The 22,041-nt window shown below is 28.4% G+C and overlaps 1 protein-coding gene across 1 annotated transcript; it reads right to left on the bottom strand.

Annotated features, from left to right (window-relative positions):
- Nucleotides 1–29: 29 nt before the first annotated feature.
- LOC111620147 lies at nucleotides 30–21,438 on the bottom strand. Its single transcript, XM_023362020.1, has 3 exons — nucleotides 21,206–21,438; nucleotides 3,038–3,717; nucleotides 30–196 (listed from the first exon to the last, which is right to left on the bottom strand). The coding sequence occupies exons 1-3, from the start codon at nucleotides 21,328–21,330 to the stop codon at nucleotides 45–47; spliced, it is 957 nt and encodes a 318-aa protein (XP_023217788.1). The 5' UTR covers nucleotides 21,331–21,438; the 3' UTR covers nucleotides 30–44.
- Between the last annotated feature and the right edge of the window lie 603 nt (nucleotides 21,439–22,041).

The raw sequence follows: 22,041 nt of genomic DNA, 5'->3' as shown, positions 1-22,041 counted from the left end.
AACATCATTTTTATTTAACAATATTGCTAACTTGTATGCAAAGTCTAATTATTAATTAAGACTTTTAAATAAACATGCCATAACAAACCTTGACAAATATCTTCATATTTTAATGGAACATCCATGTTTGTCTGTGCAAAATAGTGTTCATACATTGCTGCATCATATTCTAATTCACGAATAAAACGTCGAATGCCTTCAAAGAAAACAATAAAATTCAAATAATTATTAAATAAATTTCAATCTTAAAAACTAAATATTTATTTTATCAAGTTCACATCTGTCATTGCATAAACTATCTGTTATGAATACAAAACATAAATTTCAAAATATATGAGGATAGATCAGAAAGTAAGATTTTCTATAAAATTTGGGGTCCCACAATAAAATCTGTTGAGTCTAGTGATGTATGAATGTGCCAATGCAGATTTGGGACGTGAGTGTAATTGTTGTAGTCTTGAATCAAGTCCTCTTGTGACATGCTATACATGTGCTAGAGTTATAGCTTTATAAATATTGGAGACCAATCTATCGGTAACGGAATGAACCAAAATCATGATATAATGTTTGACAAGATAATGAAAATCATAAAAATGATAAAACTTAATCTAAAGCTAGAAAATCATTAAAAAAATAACCTTAAAAGTATCCAACATATAAATACAGTAGAGCGTCAATTTTCCGAAAGTCAATCATCCGAAAGAATTCCAGTCGGCAAATTTTAATTTTCGCCAGTCAATTTTTGGCTATGTCTTGGGCTACTCAAATATTTTATGTTTTTGATACTAAATTAACATCTGAAGTATAATTTTTTATTATTTTTATATTTTTCAATATATTTATTTTGTTTGTACAAAATCAAAAAATAATTTTTAATGATACAATAGTCTTTGTTAGGCTTAACATCGACGAAAATTCAATGCGAAGCGACACGCAACAGAGAAAAATTTTGACATCGGATACGTTAAACTATTTTCTCATATGTAAATCAGTTAAAAATTGTCAGGATTCCAACATTTTTTACTAAGGTGAAAAGGGTTCTGCAATAAGAATAAGTTGGAAACTCAGGCTCTATCCTCATGGAGAAAACAGGACTCTTGAATACATGACTGATTATCAGAGAACACTAAAGAGACTGAAGGAGATTACTCAGTAGGAGATCTGGATTGCTGAGGGTCTTGCGTGAGCCTGGATTGTTGAGGGTCAATCTAACAGCTCTGCTGCTACAGTGATTGTTTAGAGGATATTAGCTAGGGAAAGTTCTCACATCTTTCATACCATTCAGACTTTGCACTATCTGATTTTCATTTGTTCCCCAATCTGAAGAAGCATTTTCAAGGAAGGCATTTTTAATCTAATCAGTGTGTTCAAAATGAAGTGAAAATATACTGAGTTGCATGACCAGGAATCATTTTTCCATGAAGGCTCATGAACTGTTAAGGGAAGTGCTTGAACAAACTTGTTGGCTACATATAGAAATAAAGGTAGTATCAAAGTGCAATGTATCACTTTTCATTTGATCTCTGTATCTTAGATTTTGTAATTAAAAGAAATTGCATGCATAACCAAAGACGTTACAATCAACCTTAAATTAGAATTGAATAAAATACTAAAATAATAAGATTGCAAACAAATGAAAAATCAAAAGTATGATGTAAACTATTGCTAAATAACATAACAACATCTCTCTTAATTAAATTAATTAATTAATTTAATTAATTAAAATCATAATTCTGTAAATAATATAACATAACACACTAAAATATATTTTTATTGTTAATACCACAACAAATTTTCTAAATATGCAATCTTTAAGACATGTAAATATATTGGAACAATGAATAAAATGCTTTCAGTTCAATGAAATGCTTTAAAATGCTGCCAGAACACTTAAGAATTCTTAAAAAAATACTATCTAAAATTTTATATGAAAGTAAACAACAGTTTAACTAAATTCCATACATTTACAATGATAAGCATATTAACTAAAAGCTGACACTTAAATTGTCAAGGTAAAGTATAATATACCTCCTAATTAACATCTATAATGGCTTCTTACTCATATAACTAGTTAAACAAGGCTATAAAACCTATATAAAGTCAAGTTTATGCTTGCTTTTAATTAATGTACAATGAATTGCATATTGTGAAATACTAGATTTGATTATGGATTCTCCTAAATTAATAATCCTTATTCTATTAATAAATATTAATGCTTGCAATCTTTAGTATCTAACAGTAGTAAATGATAAATGTACAATCATAAATTTGGCAATTAAAACATACGTAAAAGATCTGCAGAACAATGTCTACAGGACAATACATTTATTGTTAAATTATATGGTGTTTATTGAGCAAGTAGTCATAAATTTGCTGAGTCATAATCACATGTTTGATAAATAAAATTATTATTAGAAAAACTTAAAATGTAAATCAAATGTTAACTTTCAAAACTTGTTTAAGTATTCAATCTATAATTTTGCTTCGATACTTAATTTTGTTTTTATTGCAAATGAATCATGAAGGTAGAAAGTTATATCAATTATTATTAATGATGATTTCAAAATCGAACGTAAACAAGTTATTCTTAGCACTGCCTCTAGTCATCATTCTTCATATTAAATAGACAATACACAACAAGACAATAAATCTCTCGAAATTTTCTGATCTGTGCAGTAAGAAAATATGCTCATTATAGGAACTAAAAAACAGAATTCTTTGAGAACTAACTGTTATTTTCACAATAAACATTCAATAACATGTCCAGTATGGCCTTGACTCTTTTCTTTCAATTGCAACAATTGTGTATTTAAATACAAAGCAAGCCATGCTACAAAATAACTATATAACTATTCAAGCAGTAATTAGTTTTCTTTATCAATAAAGTTATCTTTGTACAAACCTCATAATTACTTTCATTATAAAAACTAATTTATTGATTCATTTTCAAGTTAGTAATTAACTTGCAAGTTAACACACAAAGTAAAGATTATATTATATTTAATTAGTTATTGCTACTCTTAATAAATAAACTTACCTATAGTATGTGTCCTGCAGACAGATATCAAAACAAAAGACACTAAAGAGTGCCATATGAGTGCAAAGACTGAAAATATCACCCTTGACAGAAACTGCAACTTGCAAACAATGACGTATAACTCCACCTTTTCACAAGTTTCATTTAAATATGAGTGAAAGCCATCATAATCATTAGTACTGATGAAAATAGCACCTAATAGAAAAAACAAAACGGCAGCATTGATCTTGAATATAGTACGAGAGTGCATTCTTATGTCTCTAAGAAACTGCGTGTGACGGAATAGTCGTGCACTCAAGTTTTTTGCATAGAAACCGAACGACCCCCAGCACACAATTAAGAAAATACTAACTGTGCCATTGGCGATATCAATGGGAGTATTGGGAGAGAGTATATCAAATATTACAAACCACATGTGAGAAACAGCAAAAGTGAGAGCCGAAGCAAAAGTAAGCATGTGCAGTATCAAACCGATGATAGGTTTATCATTAGGATGTAACGGTATCCCTAAGCATTTAGCTATAACAAACCATAACCAATGAGGAAGCTGTCGTGACTGTTTTGTAGATCTGTCTTTTTTCGGAATGGATGGATTTGTTTCCATGAACGTTGCCAAAGTATTGTTGTCTTCTCCACTGGCTTCGTAATAACGACAATCAGCAGTCGTTTCATGAGTTTTGCTATAGAGAAAAGAATAATAAATTGAAAAAATTTAATTAAATCTTAATTTATTTTAAAATATATCACATAAAAAAATTAATTTATCATTATTTAAATTAAATAACAAGAAAATTGATAAAGTCTCAACAACAATTTCACAATCTTTGATTATTGAATTACTAATTTAGTACAGATCATTGCATACATTTTGATGGGGTAATGTGTACACATTTGGGGCACTGGAAGTTCTATGAAGTTCAAGAATCTCTTTTTGGTAATGTAGAATGAAGTTGTCACAGATTTATCTATCTTTTCCCCTCAATAAGTAAACAGACTGGTCCCTGCTATTGCACATTTTTATAGCCAGCCAAAATTTGTAAAATTAGGTTTGGCCATGCAACTGGACACACGAGTTTGCCATATTTTGCAATCTTTTGCAACAGAATAGGCATCTTTCATTGAATATTGATGTTTTGATCCTCTTAAAAGGTGTTGCACCAAGTTTACTTGGCATTCCTCTCTTTCTCTTTCCATCAACAATTATTCATTTTTAATGCAATTTTGGAATGTCTGTGGTCTAATAGAGGTAGAATACAGCTAGCAAGGCCTATTCATATGTTCTGTTCTTGATAGCACGTCATTTGTGATGTGGTTGCAATAACCAATTTTTAAGAATTTTGCAAAGACATTTCATGAGAAACTGGATAACTGATCAGCTATCAGATGATGTAAAAAGCAAATTACAATAAAGTTTATACCTTGAAAAAAAAATGCCATCTTTAATCTAAGAAAGTACTTTCTTCCAAAATTAAGTGGATTTTTGCAGGCATAATACATAAATCTGTTACTTCTGCCAATGGAAACTGACAATAATTTGAATAAACCAATATGGCAAATTATTCATTGTTAATATTAAACGGCAAGCTGAAATAATTGATAAAATAAATGATTTAAGCCAATCTGATGTCAGAAAAATTTGGTTCACTATTTGACGAAATATTCAGAAATATCTGATTATAAAGTTTTAAAACAATCTGAGATTATGATTGAATTATTAGAAAGTTGGCTTTAAAATCTGATATCAGTACGAGTGACTGTCAATGCTAAATTAAAATCATTAAGCATCCTTTGCATGAAAAAGAAAGAAGCTCCTGAATCAATGCTATGAGAAGAAAAACCAAACGTAAAGATAAAAATTTGAACCAGAACATACTTCCAAAAAACAAGCACAGACATGTCATTATAGATGATGAAAGTTATTTTACATTGTACAATGATTGTCAACCAGCTAATAATGCTTTTTACACATCTGATTCTTAAAAACTCCAGATAATGTAATGTTTATCGAACAGGCAAAATTTCCTAAAAGCCTGTGTGTTTGATTGTCATAAGCAGAAATATCATTCTACCACAATTTTCTTTCCTGAAACTGGCCCCTAATAGCTGATATAACCTAGATGGCCAGATGGATGAGTGATTAGGGTAACAATCTATTATTCTGAGGAACCCAGGATCAAATCTGGATGGGCAAAAACCCCAGGAATTTTTCAGAGGAATGGTCTGTTCAGATATGTTGGGTCCTGTCCCTCTGAGAAGTGTACACATGAAAGATTATGATCATCTATTAAAGAACTTATCAATCAGGATAATAAATCTTTTGATCCGATGGTACTATAGCCTACTACCCCAAAGCTTCAACTAATTACCATCAAAATAAAGCAGTCAGTCTTGTTTGATGGTAGTCAGTTGAGAATTAAAATGCAGTGATATTGGTAATTTATAAAATTTTAATATTAAATAAAAAAAATTTTAAATATTTATAATTAGTAATTTCCCTTCATTTTCTAAATTATTATTATTAATTTGACAGAGATTTACTAATGAGAAGCAGTGTTAAAGCATGAGAAATGAGATTAAAGCATAGCTCAGGGGAATGACAACTTTGTTTTGGTAAATAATTAAGCCATTATACTTGAAAATGTTAACCTACATTAATTTTTTCCCCTATTGATAACTCCAATAAAGCAGTCACATTATCAATATCAATATTTATTTTTTGTCCGTAATTGTCTTGCAAATAAATGTATACAAATAAGATGTTAAATATCAAATTAGGCAATTATTAAAACAAATATGAGCTTAAACAAACTGTCACACTTTTTCGTACCAGAAATCATTCAAATTACTAAATCAGAAGACAAACATGAGTCAAACTAAAATTAAAACAATGAAATATGATAAAACTGATTATTTTAGTTAGTTACATCATTATGTTTTGTCAGGTTTTACCTTAAAATAATAAAAAATTTTCTTTTGTTTACATCTGAATATAACAAAATATTAATTATAGCATGATTCCTAATTCTGGCATCTCTACAAGGTCATAATAAAATACACTATCCTACTTATAATTATTATTATTATTATTGTAATTAGGAATTTTATTCAAACAATATACTCAATCCAACAAATAATATAACAATATTAATTAACTCATATCATATCATATCCTTTAGAATTTCAGTATTAATATTTCTCCGTTTTGTTTAAGAAAAATGCAACCAATACATTTTATTAACAAAGTTATTCAACCATCAAAAGTAATGTTTAAGTTCTTTATTCTTCTAATTATAATTAAATGTGATGATCATTTTATATTAATTAATACAGTTGTAACTTTCAACCAATTTAATTTTAATAATGCGATAAAAGTATTTATGCCAACAAGTTAATGATGTAAGGACTAAAACTTAATTATATACAGATGTGTTTAAGCTGTAATGAAATGAAACTTTTTAAATAAAAACTTAAATAGATAAATGTATTATTCAAATGTAAGGTGTGTTTCAAATTTATACGGACACGAAAAAATTAAAGTGAAACACAAATTTGCTGCATTAAGTGACAAATGTTCTATTAAAAATAATATGGATTTACATGTTTCTACACTGCAAAATAAGAATTTTAATCAAACATTAATATTTTGTCACTGAAAATAATATTTTTGAAAATCTTATACAAAAAAACTGTTACATATTTATCCGGACAGGTTTCAAATTGCAAAGTTTTCTTACAATTTAATGGCCAATGTAACCACCATTTAACTTAATTACATTAAATACTCGATTAGGCATTGTTTCAATTAGATTCTGAAGGAATTCAATCTTAAGTTTATCCCAAGCATCTGAAATTGCTGCCTTCAAATCATGAATTGTGGAAAACTGCTTTCCATTGGCATAAACTGTACGAACCATCATCCCCTAAAGATTTTCCATCGGCTTCAGGTCAGGGCTTCTAGCAGGCCATGTCATCAGATTAATATTTTTACGTTTAAACCACATTTTTGTTGATTTAGAGGCATGCACAGGGGCATTGTCTTGTTGAAAGATCCTATTTAGTCCACAAATATTTGGTCCAGCTTCCAATAAATGATCTTTAAGCATGCCTTGATACTTCTTTGAATTCATTCTTTAAGTTATAAATGCTAAATCTGTGGTTCCGTTGAATCCAAACGAACCCCACACCATTATTGATCCCCCACCCATTTGGCGTTTTGAAAATATTTGTTTTTCGGTTCTTAAATCGCGCTAATAATACTTCAAACCGTCCAGACCATCTAAGTTGAATTTTTTTTCATCACTGAACAAAACTTCAATCCATTCATAGGACCATGTCATGTGTTTTTGTGCCCAATCAAGTCTGTCACTTTTGTGCTTTAATGAAAGTGGTGGCATTAGTTTTTTTTCTAAATTTTAACATTGGAGATTTATTTAAAACTCTCCACACTGTTGTGCTGCTACAAGGCAAGTCTAATTCTTGTTTTATTTTTCTTATTGATGTTTGTTTTGTGGAGCAAACCTTGATGATTTGTCTACAATCTCGAGGAGTAAGCTTGGGTTTTGGACCTGTCTTGAATATTGGTAAATCCTTGCCACGTCTTTTTGATAAATAATCACCAACAGTTGATTTTGGACGATTTATATATGCTGCAATTTCTCTTATTGACTTGCCTTGTGATTTATAGGCATCAATCTGCCCTTTTTCATAATCAGATAAATTCTTTGTTCTACCCATTTTAGAACGTTGAACAACGTAAAGAATTTGTATTACAATTAGATATGTAAGCTAATTTGCATATTTCAATGCTTGAAACTAAACAATATTCTGTTTAAGTCATAAAATGAGTGCCTGTCCGGATAAATATGTAACAGTTTTTTGTATAAGATTTTAAAAAATATTATTTTCAGTGACAAAATATTAATGTTTGATTAAAATTCTTATTTTGCAGTGTAGAAACATGTAAATCCATATTATTTTTAATAAAACATTTGTCACTTAATGCAGCAAATTTGTGTTTCACTTTAATTTTTTCGTGTCCGTATAAATTTGAAACACACCTTATGTCCATTAAAACCTGTATTAACCAGAGTTTTTGGCTGCTTATTATAAATCTATAAATTACATTATACTTATTACAAATGTAATGACATAATAGTAAATTTATCCAATTATTTCTGGATTAAAATTGGGTTAATTAAATTAAATAATGATCATTATTTTATTTAATTATCCAATTTTAATCAAAGATTTATAATTATTAATATAAAATAATGCTATTCATAATTTTGAAACATTACTATAAAGTATTTATTATTAAATTTAATTTTACGCATAGACACACATTGTTTTTGCAAATATATATTGAAATTATAACAAGTAATTTTTCACATTCTATCATTAGAATGAATGCTCATATCCATTCATCTAAAATGAAATTTTCTATTGACTTATTAATAACAAGTGTGTGTACATTGATTCTTATTCTAGTTGTGTTTTGAAATGCCACATGTAATTAAAATGTGACCTTAACAATAAAGGTTAATACATGTAGATTAATAGACTATTTGGCACCAAAGACAATGTTTTGGCGACACCACGCATAACTAAACTACAGTCAAGGTTAACCTAGGTTTCTTGATGAACCATTGGTCAGTAAGGTCAATGGTTCACATGGCATAAAAAACAAAATCCTACATCAAGTTAATATACAGTATATATAGTTAAAACTAGAAGAGTATTGCAATGGTTAAATAATATTACACTTGAAAGCATACTTTTCTCAAAATAACAGTAATCAATATTATTACATTTGATAAATTTAATACTTTCAAAGACATTTATTCTGCTTATATAGGAAGTTCAGCAGCAATTTGCAAGTTGAAGGATGCGAACTGTCATAGAGGTCAAAAACTTCGAATTACTTCAAAAAAGGATGACAGTACCAGCATAGCAAATATGTGGCCAATTTAATATCAAAAATAAAAAAGACAAGGTCAACTACCCACTGAATACAGGCACACAATTTTAAAATATTGAAAAATATTTCTGTAACTACTATAATTAGGATTATTACAACATTATAACTCAAGGACTTCAGCTAGTTTATAAAGTACTGATTAAACATACATTAGAAAATTATATATTAATTTTTCTAACCATAATATGCAATAAACAGTTATGACAATTTTGAAAAGTGTTTGACAATATTTGACCAGATGTTTCTTTGTTTATATTGGAATTTACACAACTGTAATAACCAGATAACTACTGTCTCATTTTCCTAAATTTCCAAATCAAATTATTTATTTAAAATTGTAAATTACCAGTAATAAATTCTTCCAAGATAATTTACTTTATAAACTTAATGTAATTTGACAAAATGAATTGCAACACTTTAGAAACATTATTAACTAAAATTTAACTTTTAATTAATTAATGATTTAGAAATACATATGGAAATGATACAGGTCAAATAACTTTTCAAACTAATAGATATAATGCAAATTTATTAAAGTCAAGTTGCTTTTTTAAACTCTTTTCCCCTGTAGGCATCAAAAAGACTTATTCATGTCCATGATAGATTTTGCCAAGCCTACAGTAAGAGTGGTCAGATTGTGAGAGACAGAGTCTATATCAAGGTCAAACCACCCAAAAATTTCTAAGATTTCAAGCTTGAACTTCTAGTCAAGCATTATCCAAGTGCCAACAACCTTGGTTACTTCAGTCATTCAACTATTTTAAGTTTATATATATATACAATAAAATTCCATTAACCCGACATCCGGTATGCTGGCAAACTGGATAAGCCAGCATGTCAAACTCGCCATTTGGGGGTTATTGGTGCACTGGGTAGGTCAGGAGTTAAGATTAAGATTTTCATTTAAAAGTGCTCAAAAGCATACAGTTCTTGGAAAAGGGTGTGGGTTCTCCTTTTAGAGATGACAAATGCAAAGATGATATGATGCTGTGCTAGATAAAACCAGTTAGTTCATGCATGATTTTTCCAAAGGGTTTGATATGAAAATTAGAAACATTTATCACAGAAACAACTACAGTACATTACTACTGTATTAATGTACTTTGATAATTAGTCTATATCTATATTTATATGCAATAAAAGTGTACAAAACCCAAAGAATAGTGTGTTCTTGTTTCAAGCCAATCAAGAGTAGGAATAGCCTGGAAAAATTAAAATGGCATGTTAAGCAATCATAAAAGGCAGATTTGTACAGTTTTACACAAAAAGATATGTAAAATCGTGTCCACAGGATTTAAAAAAAACTGGAAAACTTCCACCATTCAATAAGGCAGCATATTAAATAATCTGGCATCATCAAGACCGGGTTAATGGTGCTGGGTTAATGGAATGTCACTGTATAAGAAATTTATGATCATAATACATATTTGTACATTTACTGCTGTAGCTACTGAGGTAAATATACATATGGCACATTACATTTTGTTGCACAGGCACACTGCTATCTTGTCTCATTTTCATGACACTTGCATGAAAGGATGGCACTTTGCTGATTTACATACGAGTTAATTTCTGCTATTCACAATTCTTGGTGTTGATTTTATACAGATTTTGTATTTGCTTTAATTTTGGACACCAGTGTATATCCATATCAATTAAATAGATGATTAATAACTATCAAACTTTTTAGATTAATTTTACATTACTAATTAAATTAAACTTTTTATATATCAGGAGTGGCCAAACCTTGTCGTGAGAGATGGCATATATTGTCTATCAGAAGTATACAACAGTTGCATCCTGTACTGGAATGATATTTTATAAAGGTCCTACTTGCTTCACTGGAGTCACCTTTATTTTATACTTTCTTTAAACTAAGGGTGCTTTTGAACAATTTTTTTTTATCCATCTTCAAAATTTAGAGCAGATAGGACCTTTATATTGTTTACTAAAAATGGAAAATAGTATACAAAGATATTTTATATTATATGTAGTTAAAATATTATAGCTATCACTGTTCTATAATAAATGTTACTATTACTTTTCTTTACTGGTACTTCAAGACTGGCTAGGTAAGATTTAACTCCTTTAACTTTACAAATACACTCTTAGGTTTCAGTTGCCTATTCAAGGTTAAGTTGTGATTTATGCTTACAATCTGTGTGTATACCATACATAACAGCCAGAAAACTTAAAAAAGGTATTACATATGTGTAAACAGTATGTACCAAGTTTATAAAAAAGAAATTGTTTAAGTATATGAAAACCATAGCAAGAGTCTACAAAAGCCACAATTTAGCCACTGGGAATATATGGGTATATAAGGAAACTTTTTAAATAAATTTTCTATACGAAGGGCATCAATTTCATGAAGATCAGCAAAAATAAAACATAAAATGAAAAATATTTTGATTTAAAATCATTTATATATTAATTATTATTAAAGTAAAGAAGTTTAGAGAAAATTATCAGAAAAAACAAATTAACATAGTTGATTTTAATATCAGAACTTGAACCTAAAATTTCTGCATGGATAGACATATCACAAGTCATGCTACTGGGATCCTCTAGTTCAGTCAATAATTAAAAACAAATTAATTACCATATTTTTTGCCTTATAAGATGTGCCATTGTATTGGATGCATCCCATTTTTCACACTGATTTTTTTTGGGGGAAAACATTTTCAGTATAAGATGCATTCGGCTTATAGCACACATCTTAATTTTCGGATAAATTTTGGGTGCAAAAAAATGTGTCTTATAGGGGAAAAATACAGTAATTAACTTCTAATTATTAATTTTAATATAAAATGGAGGCATAATCTCCTACCTTTAGTCCAAATTACATAATATTTCTACAATTAATTAACCAAGTTCTAGCCTAATAGTTAATCCAGTTTAATTATTTGAATATTTTAATATCAAGCATCCAAAATTAGAAAATCTGAACTGTTTATTAAGTAAATAATGGTACAATTTTCTTAAAAATAAACCAAATTATACCAGATTTTTCAAGCTCTAACATTTTTAAATTAAATGATCAAAATAACTTATTAAAGATAATAAAATAATCAATACACCTTTCACAGTGAGTAATTTTGGAGAAATGCTAACATTTTTGATCTGTTTAACAGGCCATCTTCAGGCAAGAGAAATTCTGATGATAGATAGGAAAGATAGGATAGAGTAAACAAGTTTATCCCATGTCTGTTTATGTCTGAAGATAGCCTATTATCTGGGTCAAAAATGTTAGCATTTCTCTAACGTTATCCACTGTTAAAAGTATATAGGTTACTTCATTAAATTAAGTATAGTGGCTAATTTAATTTTACAATTATTATTAATTTTAAAATAAAAGAACATTAAATTTTTATTTACTTCAAAATTATATATTCGGTTATACTATGTCAAATGATCAAGTCATTCCCAACTGACTACCTCAAATTTTGCTTAAATTTGGTATGTAGCTTCTTAAACCAACCAAAGTAAATTCCACAAAATCTTAGGTCTCATTATCTAATAATTTGACTGTAAGATTCCTTAATGGAGGTGTTCAAAATGTCATAAAAGTGATTCAAAACATCCTGTCATTCAGCAACTAATGTTAATATTTTCTTGAAAATTTCTGCAGTAGTTCACTGCTTTCTATCGAGTAAACTATACAGATTCAAAGGATCAAGCTTGATTACTCTTGTTACTAGCTGCTGTCAAAGTTAGAAAAAATTTGTCACACCAAAAAAATATCAAATTTTTGACGCTATATTTTCTGAATAACTATCTCACGAAAGTCTTTTTTTGTAAGATGGCTGACTAGATGATTGTTTTATTACCAACCATCAAGTCATTCAATTGTTTTGTAGCCATCTAGTTTTGGAAGTATTTCAAGATCAAACAATTTGGTAGTAAATTTTGCTCATTTTTGAAGCCCATTATCTTAAAAGAGATACCTCCAATATTTTTTACTTTGGTCACCATTTAAAAGAGCACACTATTCTTTACAAGAATATTGTATTTATTTTTTTGGGATCTTTTAAACTAAAGCTGATAACAAGTGAAAAATAAGTACTTGTTCATAAGCTTTGAAATTAGTCAAATTTGAGTGTGAAACATTATGCTACTGAAATAAAGTAAAATTTTGTTGGTCTACAGTCATTTTTGCTAATTCCAACTGTTTAGAATCAGTATCCCCATGCCAAGAAGCCAGTAATTAACACTTCACGCTGCATCATAAAGTAATTTAGAAATCAATTAGTAACAAATAAACATAATAAACAATGATTTTTGCAAGTCAACCTCATTGATTGGCAACAATAGGTTTCTTAGACAACACTTAAAAATCAAAATACTGTAAATGAAACAAATCCCCAGTATTGGAGCTAAAAATGTCATGAGAAATTAATTGGAAAAAAAAAAACATAAGTAACCTGAAGTTCAGCTTTCTTGCCGGAAGATAGCTTCATCTTAGACCACTTGCTGAATTGTCTAATGCAGCAAAACTAGTTTATGACCCTGAGGTGATAGTTTCAAATCACCCAATCTTTGTAGAAAGAGAGACAAATGAAGGTTTATGGTAAAGCAAAGTGCAAAGTTCTTAGAGCAATTTTTAATTATTGTTTGGAGGTATAAAAATAAGTCAGATGAATGAAATTATTAATAGATTTACTTTAAAAAACGTACACATCTTTGAAAAAATACTTTTCTTGTTAAGATATACTTTTTGAAAGACTGTTTTCTCAATGATAATAAATTATGTGATTAAAAAATTAAGCATTTTTAAATGACAGACACAAGACAAACCACAACATCCTTGAAAAAATACTACAAAAGATTAAAATATTCTTCAACTAAGAATTATTTGTAGAACAGGCTACAGTTCTACAAAAGTTTTATGTAGATCAGGTGTGTCCAGTCTTTTTGTTTTTCTGGGTCACATTGAAAGAAGTCATGGAGTTTTGGGCCACAAATAAATTATATATACTTGTGGCCCAATCCTTAAATATACAAATATATTTAATTAAGGATTAACATGTCTAGATTATAATAATAAGTACATATTAAAACTTTATCACAAAAAAGGATATTTTAAAAAATTACTTCTACAGACACTTTCTACTTTCAATTTTTACTTAGAAATAGATAAATTCACTTATTATAAAGAAGACAAACAAAAATTTATTTGAAGAACACATATATTTGTTTTATTTGGGTCTCTAATTAATAATAAACGACGAAATGCCATTTTAGAATGCATTTCTATTCAACTAATATATTTATAAATAATATGCATCCCAAAAAGTAGCCAAATCTTGCAGTGCTGGAAGGAATACTAAATAAAGCTAGAGTTGGGATTCAAAGGATTATAACCCCAAATGTGGGGAAAGGAAAGAAAAGACAAAAGATAAAGAAGTGAGGAAGGTTAGAAAATTAAGGGTCAATATTTGCATAACAGAAGATCTATTTAACCTTTCTCACTACTTTTGGCTATTCTCTCCTTTCCCCGAATTTGGGTCTATAATCCTTTGAGTCACAACTCTAGATTTATTTAGTATTCCTTCTTCATTCACACATTTCCAAGTATTTGAAAATATTTCCTTTCCACACAAAAATAAAATTTGTATAAAGATTTACAGCTTTGTGAAACTTATTTTGAGTTTATACCATTGAAATAAATAAATAATAAAAAAATTTAAAAATTTGTCGGTCTTGTTTTCATGTTTATTGGGCTGCATTGGAACTTGCCTTGGGCCACGGGTTGGACACCCCTGATGTAGGTAGATCAATTAGAAAAGTAAGGATGACAAAAAGTCTAATAAAAGATTAAAGAACAAGCTATTACAGTTGAGTAGAAATTACACAACTTGGGCTTGAAAATTCTGCATGTTTATCTGTACTATCAAACTGACTTATATTTAGCATTTAGTTAATTAGATTATATAACAGAAGAAAAGTAGATATACTTTAAAAGAAATTTTTGACTCATGTTTTTGAAAAGATTCCAGAATACAAATACAATATTCTTGTAAAGGAAAAATGAGCTCTTTCAAATGGCGGCCAAATAAAAAAACTGAGGTATCTCTTTTAAGATAATGGATAAAATGAGCCAGAATTACCACTGCATTTTTTGGAAACACATTGAAATAACTCCAAAACTATATGATTACAAAACAAAAAATTTGCAGGCTTTATTAACATCAATCTAGTCACAATCTCCCAAAGGAAGACTTTCATGAGATGATTACTCAGAAAACTTTGATAGTTTTTTGTTCTGAGTGATTTTTTCCAGCTTTGACAGCAGCTACTAAGAAGAGTAATCAAGCTTTGACCCTTTGAATTTGTTAAGTTTATACTGTATAAAGTAATGAACTGCTGCAGCAATTTTCAAAAAAATATCAACCTTAGTTGCTGAATGATAGCATGCCAAAAAGTCGATATCAAGAAAATGAAAAATAATTACCATTCATTGGTTACTTAATTGGTTTAGAATGGTTTATCTTAAAGGATTAACTAATACTGGTATTACTATTATATCTGTATTTCATCAAACAAACATAAAATACTTCACTATTGTGTAAGTCATTTTCATACTGACTTAATCTTTCATGATAATTTTAAAACTTATCTATCATATGTTAAAAACTTGTTTATATTTATTTAACTAATATAAATTCCGTTTATGCTTCTATTATTCACATAAATTTTAAAACTGAACTTTGTTAGGTAAACTACTAATATGTATAGTAACATCATCATAAAGCAGAATTTAAAAGTGCAACACAGATCATGCTTTCCTATCAAATTTCTATTATATAGCTCTTTTATTATCTAATCCTTAACATTAAAAGAAAAAATAACATACAGAACATTTTGAAATATGTGAAATAAGCTCATTTCATGTCATTCTAAAACAGGTTTCATTATCTTTCTCATTTAAACAAGAAAATGTAATAATAGATAAACCAAGTAGAAACTTCACTTAAAATGATGTTTCTTATCAGTTTAAGAATATTGCATATACATAAGGCATTCAAATGTCAAAAATTACTTTTCATTTGCTCCATTTTAAATATAAATAATAATAAAAATTCAGTAAAACTGAATCAAACATGAATTGAAAGAATCATAAATACATGCTATGTTGAAGAAAATAATATTTTATAATAAATTTAATACTGATAAATAATACTTTAATTCTGGTATAAAAAAATTAAGACCTATTTGAAATTATTAGTTATAATTTTGATTAAACTTCATTAGTGCAAAGCAAAAACAAGTTAAACTGAATGTAATAATGTAAAAATAAAAATGTTCTTTGTTCTGATTTTAATATATAGCTTTCAGCTATGTATTAATAGCTTCGTTATTATTACATTATCTTAGCTTTCAGCTAAGATAATGTAATAATAATGAAGGTATTTTTCTACATAGTAGTAAATAAAGCAATATGCAAAAATAGATTTGACATTGATATGTATGAAAAATTAGATATTTACATTAATTCTTAGCTTTATTGAAGACTGTTTTGACTTCAATAAAGCTAAGAATAAAATAAACAACTTTGTTAATATTATTTAAGATAATTGAAAACATTTGCTTCTAAAAGTTCCTGCTGAATTGTCAGGTTTATTTGTGGTTTAAGTTATATTTATCTAGTTAGAAATTATTACTAGTTTAAAATTATCATCATTGATCTTATCCATAATTAGTATGATCAGCTGAACTGTCAAGACAATTAGAATGTATATTCTCAGGAACTTCCATAAAACTTGGTATCATTTTATAATTTTTTAGTAGAAAATACTTTAAGAAAATAAAGAGTTTATGTAAATAGGAAATGTTTTCAGACAAACTTTTAGCTTATATTGTATAATAGTATTGTAAGCTTAAGTTGGTTCAAATAAAGATCTGAAAAGATTTCCTCTTAACTTAAACTCTTGGTTTTCTTAAAGTAGCAGTATTTTCTTCTTGAAACTTTATAGTCTATTTTTCTAATTTCTATTAACTNTAAATTTAAATTAAATCTTAATTTATTTTAAAATATATCACATAAAAAAATTAATTTATCATTATTTAAATTAAATAACAAGAAAATTGATAAAGTCTCAACAACAATTTCACAATCTTTGATTATTGAATTACTAATTTAGTACAGATCATTGCATACATTTTGATGGGGTAATGTGTACACATTTGGGGCACTGGAAGTTCTATGAAGTTCAAGAATCTCTTTTTGGTAATGTAGAATGAAGTTGTCACAGATTTATCTATCTTTTCCCCTCAATAAGTAAACAGACTGGTCCCTGCTATTGCACATTTTTATAGCCAGCCAAAATTTGTAAAATTAGGTTTGGCCATGCAACTGGACACACGAGTTTGCCATATTTTGCAATCTTTTGCAACAGAATAGGCATCTTTCATTGAATATTGATGTTTTGATCCTCTTAAAAGGTGTTGCACCAAGTTTACTTGGCATTCCTCTCTTTCTCTTTCCATCAACAATTATTCATTTTTAATGCAATCTTCGAATGTCTGTGGTCTAATAGAGGTAGAATACAGCTAGCAAGGCCTATTCATATGTTCTGTTCTTGATAGCACGTCATTTGTGATGTGGTTGCAATAACCAATTTTTAAGAATTTTGCAAAGACATTTCATGAGAAACTGGATAACTGATCAGCTATCAGATGATGTAAAAAGCAAATTACAATAAAGTTTATACCCTGAAAAAAAAAATGCCATCTTTAATTTAAGAAAGTACTTTCTTCCAAAATTAAGTGGATTTTTGCAGGCATAATACATAAATCTGTTACTTCTGCCAATGGAAACTGACAATAATTTGAATAAACCAATATGGCAAATTATTCATTGTTAATATTAAACGGCAAGCTGAAATAATTGATAAAATAAATGATTTAAGCCAATCTGATGTCAGAAAAATTTGGTTCACTATTTGACGAAATATTCAGAAATATCTGATTATAAAGTTTTAAAACAATCTGAGATTATGATTGAATTATTAGAAAGTTGGCTTTAAAATCTGATATCAGTACGAGTGACTGTCAATGCTAAATTAAAATCATTAAGCATCCTTTGCATGAAAAAGAAAGAAGCTCCTGAATCAATGCTATGAGAAGAAAAACCAAACGTAAAGATAAAAATTTGAACCAGAACATACTTCCAAAAAAACAAGCACAGACATGTCATTATAGATGATTAAAGTTATTTTACATTGTACAATGATTGTCAATCAGCTAATAATGCTTTTTACACATCTGATTCTTAAAAACTCCAGATAATGTAATGTTTATCGAACAGGCAAAATTTCCTAAAAGCCTGTGTGTTTGATTGTCATAAGCAGAAATATCATTCTACCACAATTTTCTTTCCTGAAACTGGCCCCTAATAGCTGATATAACCTAGATGGCCAGATGGATGAGTGATTAGGGTAACAATCTATTATTCTGAGGAACCCAGGATCAAATCTGGATGGGCAAAAACCNATTTCTGGTATTGACTTCATTAATTAGTTAATATTTTCTATTGTAATTAAAAATTGCAAAATTAAAAAATTCTTATTAAATTTCTTCATAAGTTATGCTTATATCATTAGAAAGCATTACTGGTAACTCTTAGTCATACTGTTAATCATTTTCCATTTTTATAAATTCTCAGTGTTTAGTTGCAATACTCCTATCTTTAAATTACATTGTTCTATAATTACATATTTCATCTTTTTGTAATAAATTTCTTTACTTTAATGATAAATTGTGTCTGGATTGAATATATTTAATACAATTGAAATCATAATGAAAATTGGACTCTCCCTATAATATAATTATGAAATTAATCCTCAAATTAATATACAGTATTTTACAAATCTTCTTTACAAATCATTGATGACTCATTAAAAAATAGTATTTCTTACTTATACAAATCAGCATATCCATTTTTATATATTCTAACACTAGAAACTTTGGGTTTTGGATAATCCTAGTCATCAGTTCCATAACTTAATACTTTACTTTTATATTTAATTAATTGTTACATTTTTACATGATTAATGCTCGGCAGAGCTAAAATAGTTATCATGAAAGTTACATAATAATTGATGTAAATAGAGGGTCTTCCAAAAAGAATGCTATCATTTTAAATTACTGTATTGTAGTTATGTTAATTATTATCTGAGAATGTTATAATGTACACTACATTAAAACATTGGAAAACTGTCCAAGTTTTACATTGTTCTTTAAAGTTTCTCAATGCATGCACCTATTATACAGCTCAAATCTAATACCTCAAATTCTTCCTACATTCACTACAACATATCCATTGTCACTCCTTCCACAGTAGTCACAATTCTATGGCTACTGCAAATTATTTGTGAAGCAGATCTTTGTAAACGGTAGAACACAAAACATCATCTCTGTTGCTTTCTACAGGTAGTAGACTACAAGATGTTTGAATGTAGATGGGAGATGAAACTCAAGCAAGTACTTTATCAGTCAATGTAAATGTACCAGTATATTACAAACTTCTCAGTTATTAATTAACATAATTATAAGTAATTCAAAATGGTAGCATTAATTTTAGAATATCCTATATAATAATTATGATTAAAATCAGATCCTTTCTCCAATATAAAAGAGCTGTTACATCTCATCAATTTCTTAAACAGATATATTAAATTTCTTTGTAAATTGAGTGAATCTTTGCAAAATATTGTTTCTTAATTGTACAGTTAATTTGTAAAAAAATGATGTTTAATTGAAATACATCTATTCACTGTTAAATTATAATTCTACAATCTAATACTTCATCTTTCTGTCATAAATTATTATTGAGCATGACTCAATATTCAATTTAACTAAAGTTTATCATCATCTAAAGTTATGTAATAATATAAATATTGTGATTAAGACTAAAGTTGAATTCTTTCGTATGCTATATTTCATCAAATCTTGAAATTAAATTTCTTTATGAATTTTGCTGGAATCGTTCAAACACGTTTCTTAATTACACAATTAGAATTTCTAAATATAGATGTTTGTTTATAACATATCTATTAATTATGATTCTGTAATTTAATACATCTTTTTTTGTTATAATAGGGTATTAATTAATACTATATTTAGCAATTCAAACATAAAACTTTTATAAATATTATGATAAGGACTAAAGTTACATTCTTTCTGTGATACGAAAAAAACTGCTATATTTCATCAAATGTCGACACCAAAATATTAAATTTCTTTACAGATCTTGTCTGAATCATCAGACATCATCACAACCGAATCACACAGTCAGTATTTATAAAAATGGAAAATATTTGACACCACAGAAATCCTTTGCTTAAATCTTTAGAGTTTAATATTCTGTACATTTTAGTGGATAAATTATAGAGTGGTCACAAAGTTCCTATATATAGAAGTTATCTATATGTTTCCCCCCATTCTCCTCAAAAATTTCGATTTATTCTCCCTATTCAGACCAACTTTAATGAAATTTTCTCTTTCAGAATACCTCAAGCTAGTTCACACCATCATACTAACCGCTAATCAAAGCAAACCATTTCTTTCATACTACACGACACAAACCAAGTTGGAAAAAGCAGAGATATTTCTCAAACTGGTCACAGTTGCCGAAAGGGGATCAAATGACAATTAACTTCATAGCAGCTCGTACACCAATGCAAACTTTAAGGCAAATCTCTGCAAGTTAAGAGGGTGCATCATATTAAAGACCAGCATATCCATTGTAGATTTTTGCGAGGTATTCTTTTTGCGTAAGGGTGTGACTATACAAGCAAGGCAATGACTCGTTTATTACGACCACACAGACGAGAGCAAGAAATGTCGTCACCTCTTCTCATTCGCTCACGTCTTCACAGTTGCATCCCAATGGTGTTATTTGCAGAGGATTGGAGATCTTTGATGCACGGCTTCACAGGATTAAGGGAAAAGACGACAACAATGTCATATATGGAGACTTTGTGACCACTCTGTAGTTCTATAACATCCTTCTGTCATGATATATTTCAATTAATATCCTAATTAACACGAATTAATGTTAAAGATGATGATGACTGCATATTTACTTTGATATACAAATTATGTAATGAGATATTACGTCATATCAATACATGTTTATTATTTGCTAATGTTTTGTAAATGTAGAACGAATTTTATTATCAGCTTACTTCGTACAAATACTGTAAGTGTTGTTGATACTTTGATTTCCAGGAGGAGGTGCGTACCAAGTCCAATCTTGATCTCTAGCATTGCTCGACCCCGGAAAATGGCTATTTACGTTTCTTAACGACATAACTAAGCTCTTAATAACACAATTACTTCCCTTCTTTAACAATTTTATTCATTTTAAAACGGAATTTCACTTGACACCAAACGACAACACAACTCCCTCCTTCCTAACGAAAAGCGCCCTCTAACTAGAAATTTGTATTTAGGTTTAAAAATATTTTTATTATTTTTTTTATTGTTTTACGAAAAATATTTATAGATAACTTTTAAATTGTATGTATAAATAATAATATATTTACTATAATAATTTATAAGCCAGGCGAAGCGACTAATAATAATATTAGGTAATATCCCGAAAAATAGAATTCGAACTCGATCTGTGTCAAGGTTGGAGTATGTGCATGCTTTTATGTTTAAATTTGAATTTTCAGCTAGATAACCTTCGCGTTTGGATAACCGGATAAAATATAAATAAAATTAATTATATTTTAAAGGATTTAAACCGTCTAGCATCGTTACAAATGTATTGTTTTGATTTTTGATTTTCTTTTTTATTCCCGATCGCCTACGACCGCTAGGTTACGATTCGGTATATAATTTATTTTATCTCGTTTTGTTAGGAAAAATATGATTTAGGATTGAAAATTTATTGTTTGGAAAGACTTCATCTTCTTAAATCACACGAATAAGTTCAAGAAGATGGAAATTTTAATCATTTTACAAGCCGGTTTTTGTATGTGTCCCGGTTTTGAAAACTGAATTACAAACAGAGAAA

The sequence above is a fragment of the Centruroides sculpturatus genome, unplaced genomic scaffold, assembly GCF_000671375.1.
Source record: "Centruroides sculpturatus isolate CEXI.00-Female unplaced genomic scaffold, Cexi_2.0 scaffold117, whole genome shotgun sequence".
In the NCBI taxonomy this organism is placed as follows: Eukaryota; Metazoa; Arthropoda; class Arachnida; order Scorpiones; family Buthidae; genus Centruroides; species Centruroides sculpturatus.
This window is presented reverse-complemented; position numbering and strand designations above follow the sequence as displayed.

Excerpts from the sequence above, each read along its gene's own strand:
- LOC111620147 (XM_023362020.1), bottom strand. The coding sequence starts at position 21,330 with ATGTCGTTAAGAAACGTAAATAGCCATTTTCCGGGGTCGAGCAATGCT. Across the intron at positions 3,718-21,205 it reads ACTTACAGTATTTGTACGAA|CAAAACTCATGAAACGACTG; the intron begins GTAAGCTGATAA and ends TTTTCTCTATAG. Across the intron at positions 197-3,037 it reads CTGCAGGACACATACTATAG|GCATTCGACGTTTTATTCGT; the intron begins GTAAGTTTATTT and ends TTTTCTTTGAAG.